Raw genomic sequence first — 11,456 nt, 5'->3', positions numbered from 1 at the left:
TAAAAAGCAATAAACACATATTCGGACCTAGTTATATTGTTTTCTGCTTTGTTCGCCCACGATCTTGAGTTATATTAACTTCATATATATATATATATATATATATATATATATATATATATATATATATATATATATATATATATATATATATATATATATATATATATATATATATATATATATATATATATATTGCCGATATAATTTCTTTCTCCATTTCAAAATTGTTTGAATTAATTTGAATGCATTTCGCACGTGGATCCTAAGGGGTGGGACTTCTCCCAAGCAAAAACAAATATCCATTGAATCCCTTCATAGGGTTGTCTGGATCCGTGCATGCATTATAAGCTAAATTGTGTTTCATTTGCTCGAAGAAAACCCCAGATGCTTTAAGTGCATCATTTACAGACGTATGTCTATTTGTTTGTATTATAGGCAAATTATCATTTGGCCCACTTTTCATGTACAAAAATTTCTTCCCCAGGCTTGGCTATTTTTCTGGCACACATGAAACATAGCAATATATATATATATATATATATATATATATATATATATATATATATATATATATATATATATATATATATATATATATATATGTTTTTATACACACACACATGTATATGTACATATTTCTTAAATAAAAAGATGAGATATTCTACACTGTGTGTCTTTTATTTAAATTATTCTTGCAATTTTTTTTTTAATGTCCATTTTGTTATAGTGTTTGAATTGTACACGAACGTACATGGTAGTGTACGTTTTTGAGAGCATCTATCGTTAAAGCTGCGGTAACTTTTTGAGACTCGCCAATGCTTCTTTAACAAGACATACATAAGCGCTAGTATACTGATACGTATACATGCATATGCAGTTTTATTTATCATTGTTTGTTTTGGCAGGGTTTTTTTTTCGGCCATTTATCTATTATGTATCATATTCTTTGCAGTCAAAATGTATTGTTTACATTTCGAAAATAGCATTTGTTACAATAAATCACTAAATGTTTTTGCCCTCGGTGTATCGATCTACATATCCTTTGAACATCTCATCATTATCTTCGCCTTGTTTCTTTCCACACACTCACATATACAGTATCTTACTTCCATCATTAGCTCAGCGAAGTGATTAACGAAAGAAGCAGATAGAAAATCAACGGCGAGAGAGAGAGAGAGAGAGCTAGAGAGCTGTAATCCGCCAAATATTAATGGATTTGCCGACAAACCGCCAGAATTATTAGTGTAAATGTTATCTAGCCGCTACGAGGTCACAAAGAAATCTTCTCTCAAGGCCGAGTTTTTATTACTTATACTCCTTCGCTAAACCTCGTCTAATAGATCATTTTTTCGATCGGTTCCGGTTATTATTGCTTTTAATTTGACAAACATGGATCGACAATAGGGGTTGTGGGGGGATTTTTATTGCAGATCACTGGTTTTTCCCCTGGTTTACTTATATAAAATTCATTTTTATAGCAAATTTGGACCACCCCAGTTTTCTGTAACAGTCATTAAATGGATATAAAATGGACTGAAAGACAAATTACAAATCAAAATAGATATATGACCCCCTCCCCCACCCTTCAGCGGTTTATCCTTGTTTGAGCAGGCATACGTGTATATTCTGCTGATTTGATATATGTTTTTCACTGACAAATTCTGGACACTTTTTATATCATAAATATATCAATCATTCTACAGAATTGCAATGTGTGAAAAAGTGAACTATTAGAAAAAACCTGTTCAGAGCTCGATGACAGTGGCCATTCTTTTAGACTAAATTGATCTTCTTGAGAAGAAGAGCTTTGCATAATTTTGAAACTAAAATGTTTGGAATCTTTCTTTTCTAGATAAAAGTTTATGGCTTAAAAAACCAAGAAGATCTGCCAGATCTGATTCATTGATCAAATGTTTCTACTAGCATAATTCATGGTTTTTATATAATGGATAAAATTGAACAAACTATCATTAAAAAATTATGACAATGACCTTTAATTTATTACATTAGTAAGTATGCACTGACAATATACACACGTCAATCAGTCGTATTATTTATTGAGGAGTAGTAGATGGAAAGAGATCGAATAATTTGATCGGTGTTAATTGTACTACGGTATCAGAAGGACTTCGCAGGAGGTGGACACTTTGACAGAATGTGACAGAATTCGACCTGTGTGTATTTTCCGCATTACTAAACAATTCTTTTACAACATTGAAACAGCTTACAGGGGAAGCGACATTGATGACGCATGTGCATAAAGGAATTTTTTTACAATACGTCAATCAACTAGCAGGACCAATGACTGCGCTGAAAACGTGCCAGCGCCCCCAAAATCAAAATGGCGGAGATTTGTTTCTTTACCAATTTTCGAATTTATGTTCATAATTATTTATTCATTTATTTTGGGCTCAAAAAATCTTCAAGAAACTTTCGAAATAGGAAACATCTTATTACATATCATTTAGTTTTTATTACATATGTTTTGAGAGCAGGATTTTTTTTCTGGATCCGCTCAGAAATATGTGCCGTGAAACATTCAAAGAGTCGTCTGAATGAACTGCCGTCCTGTGATAGACATTTAATCGAGATATTATCGGCACAAGGCTATTGTTTGGCAGGGAGCTTGTTAATGGAATATTTCATTGTTTTGAATTACGTTGATTAAAACTTCAAGGTCACACATGTTTCATGTTAACTTATTATTGTCATAATTTGCCTGCACTATTTGGTGAAACGAGCAAGTGTCAGTTTTGCACTTTAATTTGAAATTATTAAATAAACGTTAAATAATCGACTCGTCATAACCGATTCTCTCTCTCTCTCTCTCTCTCTCTCTCTCTCTCTCTCTCTCTCTCTCTCTCTCTCTCTCTTTATTGTTGCATACTTCTTTGATTTGTAAAAGAGGACTTGAAGTTTAGATGTGTAAAATTGTTATTTATACAGTAATTTAACCTTCATTTTGGCCATTCATTTCATTCCGACTGTCAACAACAATTTAAAGTACGTATGAACTCTTTTGCGGTGACTTCCCGCAGAAAGCAGTATAAGAATATTGACCAGTCAACCCATACAAAATAACCCTTAACCCCCACCCCCCCCCCCCCAAAAAAAAGAAGAAGAAGAAATACACGAAATACATAAATCAGATTTTAAAATCTAAATAAATCATGAGAATTTTTCACCATTAATTGAGCATTGGGTTATATACCTTCGCCTATATGTACCGAGCATTCACAAGTGCAATTATAAGTTATACTAGAAGTATAACTTATACTAACCTCTTGAATCAAAGTTCTCGGATGTTAGAATTTTTTTTTTGATTTTGTAATTTCTGAAATTTGTTTTAGCCTTACGAGATACATGTAATCATGAAATTCCAAGGTCCCAAATTTAAAGTTCCAAATTTCATTTTTTTTAATATTGAAATAGATTTACATCGTTCTGACAAAAGCATGTAAACGTTAAAAGAAAAATTCTCGCTATAAGTAAATATACATCCTGTCTGTTTGTTACTTGACGATCGCTTCAGGAAAGGTCAGCTCCTCGGGGGGTCTAAGAAGGGATTGACCTTTCACTGAATGGCATGTAACACCTGTGTAAGTGTCCATTCATACCTTTCCCCTTACCACTCATTATCTCTTTAAGATGAACTTTCACTTGTAATCCCGTTTGGTTTAGAATTCCAAGGGGATGTTTTAAATCTCCAATAATTTTTTGTCCTCTCAAAACGACACTATCAGATGACGAGACCATACAAAAAATATAGGTACATGCATATGCCTAAAACGTTTGTATTTGCATACTACGTATACCCCCCCCCCCCCCCTTGATCTGTGGAGCGAGGAGTATAAATGCGGACCCTGAAATTTTCAGAGGGAGGGGGAGGGTTAATGCTGTATTATAAGGTTATAAGTTGATGCTCTAATTTTAATTTAACGATTACGAGAAGAGTAGGCTGATCAACTTTCAAGTTAGGTAGATTTGATTAATTTGTTCATCGGTTGACACATACACATGTACGTGCATGCACGCATGCATGCAACACTTATACAATGTTTATTTTTTCTATTAATAATTCCATTCTTAAACTCGTTATTTCTTCAAGATAAATCCTTTCAGCAAATTTAGATGTTATTGGTGGTATTTCAGAAATCAGAAATTCAGAATTTGTTTAGCAGGATGTATTGGGGCTTAAAACGTTAGTAAACAAAATGAAAAGTCATGTTTAAAAATGACATTTTCTATGAATAATTAAGGAAATAAGTATATTTTTTTTCTCCTCCATATTTTACTATTAAAATATATCTAGAATGCCTACAGTCTCTCCAAAAACGGTATTAAACAGGCTTGTTTAATTTTCTACATAATTCCTTTAAGGTCAATATCTAGTAAATAAAAAGTGCCTACAGGTTTATGAAATTCAAGATATAAATTCTTTTAACGATGCTTCATAACAACATTTTTGTTTCATAGGGTGTACCGGGGCTTAAATTTTTGGTAAACAAACAACGAAAAATCATGTTTTAGACAACCATTTTCAATGAAATATGAAGGGTCAAAGTAACAAATCTCGGAATTTTGTCCATTTTTGACTAATGAAATATATCTAGAATGCCTACAGTCTCTCAAAAACACATAAACAAGCTCTTGACCTCCTCTGAGAATGATGTCGAATTGAATATAGGTACCGGGATTACTTTCATCATATCAATTATGACGTCATAATGGTTCTAGCACCAAAAAGACACTGGCTCCGTCGTCACAAATTTTCCTCAAGTCAATACTCACCCTCAAATCTGAGGTTTGACCTCAAGTTTTTGCATTTTTCTTTACAGGATTTGAGTTGAGGAATGAGTTGAGGGATTTGAAATTGTTGGTGACGGTGGAGCCTGGAATCATAAGAGAGGTTTAGCAGACCAACGTGTACGTGTACTTGTACGTGTAGGTTACAAGTTAGAACTACACGTACCAGATCACATGTATTACTTTTCTTGTTTAGCATTTAAAATGTGTATTTGTACTTGTAAATGTTTTAAATCTAATTTTTATGTTCCTTCCTTTTAATCTGAATATTAATAATCACAGTCGAAAACTGAAGGTCGCAAGTGTTATAAACACCATCGTTTAAAGTAATCATATATGTATGACTTTATAATAACAGATACTTAAGAGTCATTGCATGTTTGGCAAGAATCGATCAGTATAATAAAAACTTTACAACACAATAAAGTTTAGTGAAAATCTATGTTTCTTGATATCAGTCGTCGCATTAAATATTAAAGCTTTACAAAAATAAATACACTTGTTCATATTAATAGTCAACAAGTAAATATATGCTACAAGTTCGACCTAACGTGTATTTTGAAATCTACACGTATGTTCATTCATGTTCATACGTGTAGAATTTCGTCATTACAAAAACTGATGACGTAATGCACATATTTTCCTTTCTACACGTACGCATACACGTTGGTTTGCTAAACCTCTCTATTTACTAGATCTTAAAGCCGTAAAGTGCAGGAAAAAATTGTTTCAATTAATTAATCCTTCACCATTTAATAAGTCAAATACAGGACACCTTCATATTTATTTCCCCACATAGTCATGTTAATAGGATAGTCATATTTCAGTGTTCAGATCCATGCATCACAAGATGGCCAAACGTTTGAACATTTGCATTTATTCACTATTTACAGAAACATAATTATACCGTGCCTTGAAATAGCAGTTAGATGCATATAACAGCGTGAAAATTGTTCCATTTTGATGAAATCGTGCGTTAATATATAATGATATCTAATATCTCAACTTGTTTTTGTTTTTTTGGGTTTTTTTTTATGGTATAATGACTAAAATTTTTATTTAATTTCAACGATAGTGTAATAATTGTTTCAGATATCAATAAAATAAAACTATTTTCATAACTATCGTATATCACCAATTATATTTTATCAATAAAAGAACATTATCTTCTTAATTAAGTTGAATTCAAAATTAGAAGCAAATTAACGGTATATGAAACCTAAAAAAACCACATTTTAAAAAAATCCTCCAAATGGCTAGTGGTCTCAGGTCTCAGGTTTTTTTTAATCAATTTACAAAAACGCCAATGATCCTTTTATAATCTACATTGTACACTGCGCTAATATTTTTAACTTTAAACGTTAATCAAGTTCATTTTTTTCCTGAAAGAGAGACAATTATATATTGGTTAGTAATTAATATAATGTTTTTTAGATACCCCCCCCCACCCCCACCTCCGACCTGGGGAGAGACGACTATATGTGCGGATCTAGAAATTTTCAAAGGGAAGGGGAGGGTTAATTCATTTAGCTCGGTGCTGTATTATATGGTTATAAATTGATGTTCTTATTCTAATTTAACGATTACGAGGAGAGTGGGCTGATCAAGAATTAGATTTATTTGTTCATCGGTTGACACATACACATGTACGTGCATGCATGCAACACTTTAACAATGTATATTTTTTCTATTAATACTTCCATTCTTCAACTTGTTATTTCTTCAAGATAAATCCAGCAAATTTAAATGATTACATTTTTTAAATCAAGCTTCTCTCTCTCTGTCTCTCTCTCTCTCTCTCTCTCTGTCTCTCTCTCTCAATATATATTATTTTTTTCTCGATGCCCAAATAATTATGAGCATTTGATAAACGATTAAACCAAATTATTACGTTGCATGAATGCAGTTAGCTCACATTTTGTCCAACAAGCATGAAGTTAAAACTTCATGTACATGTATACCATGGGCTTACATTTGTACCTCGAACAAAGCATACGATTATGAGGCGTCTTTTCTCTCTGTCAATGTCCTAGGTTAATAGCCAAAGAACAAGAGGATATAAAGCTATTAATACAGGAGGGGGGGGGGGGGGCTTTTTTATTTTAACTATTGTTTATACGCAATAATCAGATTTACGGATTAAACATTTTTAAATTGTTTTAACAAACTGATTCACAATCATTAAACTTTTAGAGATTCTTCAATTCAAAAATTAAAGAAAGAAAAAACAATACCAACTCGCTGCTAAATTACCGACTTCTTTAAAAATTACTACATATAAATTATTTGATTTCTCAATTAAATATCTCAATGTGTCTCATGCCATCTAAAAGTTCCTTCCATATTTAATAAGTCAAGTACATGATCCCCACCTCGATACTCATTTCGTCACAAAGTCATGTGTGTGGGGCATTGTGTTTTTAAAATCATATTTCAGTGCTCAGATCCATGCATCACAAAAGGGTCAAATGAATTTAGAACATGAAACGGTTGAATGTTTGCATTTATTAATTATTTACGGAAACATGATAATTAATACCGTGCAATGAAATAGCAGTTAGCTGCAGAGCAGTGTAAAGTGTTCCATTTCAATGAAATCGCGTGTTTAAGATATATCCAATATCACAACTTTTTTTTAACGAAACGGCCATGACTTTGTTTAGTTTCAACGATGGTGTAAAAATTGTTTCATATATATAAATAACATAAAACTATTTTAAGAACTATTGTATATCACCAAATGAATAATATTTTATTGATAAAAGATCACTATCATCTTAATTAAGTTAAATTCAAATTTAGAAGCAAATTAGCAATATATGAAACTGAATTAAAAGCACATTTTAAAAAATCCTCCAAAATGCTTGTGGTCTCAATATTTCTCAGGTTTTTTTTATTCAATTACAAAAGGGAAAATGACCCATTTCAAACACTGCGCTAGTATTTTTAACTTTAAACGTTAATCAAGTTCCAATTTATTTGTTCTGAAAAAAGACAATAATATAATTGTTGCTCTATTTTCATGTGTTTTCCAGTTCTCTCTCTCTCTCCCTCTGTCTCTGTCTCTCTCTCTCTCTCTCTCTCTCTCTCTCTCTCTCTCTCTCTTTGGCGGAGCTGTAAATGTATGTAAGAATCACGATAGAAACTAGTTTGAATTTTAAAGTACTGATACCACATGCACTTATATCTCGAGCGTTTGCAAGAGTATGCTAATATTTTTCAGCATTCTAAACCTGACTTTCTTTAGGTTTATACCCCAAAAATTGCTCTATCCAAATAAGCACGAAACATGAAAGCATTGCAGAATACCTCAGTATCAACATATTTCAGAATTTTGATTAAGAAATGGTCACAATTCTCTCTCTCTCTCTCTCTCTCTCTCTCTCTCTCTCTCTCTCTCTCTCTCTCTCTCTCTCTCTCTCTCTCTCTCTCTTACAATTATTTGCAACACGCGAAATGTTGAATTGTATTTTTAGCATTTGGATGTCAATAGATGTATATGCTTAGAGTCATCGGATGTAATATATTGTCTTATTTAAGGAATAAGGAATCAGTATCAGTCTTTGAGTATTATCAGGTGAACATTTTGGTTGGGGCGTGATCAAATCCAATAAAGTCCGAAGGGCTCTATGATAGATTTACGAATAGATTTGATTATACCCCGGCCGAAATTATCACCTTTTTATACTCAAGGAATGATTCCTTATTCCTTAAATTATACGTCATTTGAATTTATTGGACTGTAGAGTACAAAATCGATACACAGTATCATCACAGGCGCAGGCGCTGAAATTTTCATTCATGCGTAAATCAATCAATATTAAACTGAAACAGTGTGTGATAAATCTCCAATCCCTCTCATTATATCCCCGATGAGGTTCTTTTAAAATCTTTAAAACAGCCACAGTTGTTTAAATTTAAAAATAAGTATCTACATCTGAAGCATTTGATAATGAACCTTCTCGCGACTACACTTTCTTCCGATCTGCATGCACTAATAATTTTTTTTTTGTTTGAAAGGGAAAGGGGATCCGAGCCCTATTTCTAAAATTAATTTTACAGTGAATTTTAATAAGTTTAATTTGTATTTCCAGGTGTTCCGCTCAATATCCGCACATAAATACTCCAACTAATTTCTCTTCCCGGGTGGGAATTCTGAGAGAAAATCATCAAATCACAGTGAATTTAAACACATTCAAATGATTCAGCTTTTTTCTGGAAAAGATCGTAACAGAGTTATCACGCTTGCAATATGAAATCTGTTTATCAACATTAAAATCTTAATACTCTCACCATTTTTTAAACACAAAGTTAAGAAGGTATGTAACACATCCCTATTATTAGGAGCTTTTGAAAGAATAAATAGAATTAATAAAAAAAACTAGCTATTTGCAAAATATTCTAATTTCTTTTGCTGTAGATCTATTAAACTTTCAAAAATTAGTAGTGCAATAGCTTCAAGCATCCGCTACAGAATTACACGTCATGACTGAGAAATTTGTAAGGGCTTAAACAATGTATCTCTCCAAAAAAATATTAAATATATTTTCAGGTCAAATATTGTTATATAATGAAAGTGAGGACTGTGTGCAGGAGTGATTTTCTTATATCAGGGTGTCTTGTACATGTACATCTGTAAGCAGCCATTATTGTAACTACATTTAAATGACATTTATTTTCACATAAATACATGACAAATTGTACATTGTAATACATCTACATGTATCTTCTCCAAAAATGGCGAGGAATGAAAAAAAAACATTTTAATATAAATATTTTTTTTTGTGTTTTTAAAAGACAGCTGGATGGTCAATGCCATTTTAAGACCATAATCTCCAGAAGAAAAATTCTGTATGACGATATTGGAACATATTCAAATTTTAAAGTTAAAATATATGACACTTTTCTTTACTAAATAACAGTTTATAGTAAAAAAAAAATGATTAAAAAAACTAAGGTAGCTCTAACGACTAATTTGTTGACCACTATATAAATTACGTACAAACTTCCGAAAGCATTCTAAAACACACGATCCGCCATCGTTTTCTGTACATTATTCCGAGAGAGGGAAGCGCGATAACTCTTGTCTTTATTCAAGTTCTTGTTCAGGTTCTCATACATTTTCTCCGACTGTTGAACGAGGAGAGGGTTCAAGAATCCTACTGGGAGATAGGTCTCGCTCGGATCCTTAGTCTCTTCCATGTTTTCTACATAATCTTCCCAGTAATTTTCAGCATTGTTTATATACACCAGCTCTTTGCAAAATACTTCATGCCCAAAACATAAGAATCGTTGGTTCTCATTTCCTCTCGATTTGATTTTCTGCTTAGGATGCCTGGATATGTCATTCGCCCATCTTTGAAGTCTGTTGATCATTTCAGATAGCTTCCCCACTAGTTTCGTATTTCTGTCTTGGTTGGGTCGGTCAAGAGAACTTCCGAATGGAGTTGATATAGAGCGGAGCAAATTCGGACTTGATATCTGTGGCGTAGTTGTTGTGATGTCAGCGGTCTCGTTGTTACGCACGAATCCCAAAACAATGAATACAAACAGATTGTTTTTCATTGTAATTTTCTGTTTTAATAACATCAAAGAAAATAAAAAATGCCATTTTACACAGAGGGAATTTGATAGATAAGTGGAAATTATGATAACCATATCTACTTTTAAACCGCATACTTTAGAAAATGATACGTTTACTTCATTCACTTAAAATAGATTTATATTTTGCTTCTGAAGTTCTTACCTTTTTCGTTTTAAATGCCACCATCTAAGCGTTCAAGAAAAAAAATTCGGTTAATATATAGACAATTTGTTTTTTCTTTAAACAAATAATCTTTGTACAAATAATTGATTGTGAAGTAGTCTTTTAGATTTTTTTCAAGGAAAACATATTGAGTTAAATTGACCGGAAATCATTTGATCTCAACAATCGCTAGGTCACTGAACCCTTATATAGATTAGGTAATTTCATTGTCAATCAGTATTTTACCAAATTGTATTCAAATGCAATATCTATGAACTTTAGACGTTTAGCTTTTAAGTTTAACTGATTGGTATATTTAAGTTTTATTGAAATAGTATCGGGTGCTTTCGTAAAATATTTTTAAAGGTCGTTTTTCTGCTGGGCGACTCAAGAGGTCCCGATTGCCTCTCGGCCTAGATAACAGTGAATCTGTATGAAGAGACATATAATCAGGCACTATCTTCACCAACTTCTCTTACCTAATTTTTCATGCATCCACAAGTTAGACCTTATTTTTTTGTACCTTTTTTTTCAGGAATTTATAAAAAGAGTCTCGGAAATCTAAAGATTAAGCATAAGGTCTGCCTTAAATTTTAAAAAATGGTTTGTTTAGCTATAAACTCGTACTGTGTAAAGAAAAAAAATGCCAAAATTCTTATCTTGAAAATATTAACATGTTTCTACATGTATGAATCTATTGGCCAAATTCTTAACTTAAAAATTTTAACATGTTTCTACATGTATGAATCTATTGAAATATCGAGCTCTTCTTTTTCAAGGAGATAAATAATGTCTAAAAAATGACCACAGCCATCCAGCCCCCCTAAGACGCCAGTTAGATGATGCAAAAAAAGTTGGTGACAACAAGACTAGCTCTTGTGTGGTTGTCTATCTTTGGCTG

General features: G+C 32.3%; 1 protein-coding gene across 1 annotated transcript; it reads right to left on the bottom strand.

The window, feature by feature from the left end:
• Window positions 1–9,048: 9,048 nt before the first annotated feature.
• LOC128164146 (uncharacterized) lies at window positions 9,049–10,383 on the bottom strand. The gene has a single exon (XM_052827887.1). It carries the CDS (start codon window positions 10,372–10,374, stop codon window positions 9,829–9,831), a length of 546 nt encoding a protein of 181 aa, XP_052683847.1. The 5' UTR covers window positions 10,375–10,383; the 3' UTR covers window positions 9,049–9,828.
• Window positions 10,384–11,456: the final 1,073 nt, after the last annotated feature.

The sequence above is a fragment of the Crassostrea angulata genome, chromosome 9 (assembly GCF_025612915.1).
Source record: "Crassostrea angulata isolate pt1a10 chromosome 9, ASM2561291v2, whole genome shotgun sequence".
NCBI lineage: Eukaryota > Metazoa > Mollusca > Bivalvia > Ostreida > Ostreidae > Magallana > Magallana angulata.
The sequence above is the reverse complement of the archived record's forward strand: the minus strand, read 5'-3'. Positions and strand labels throughout refer to the sequence as shown.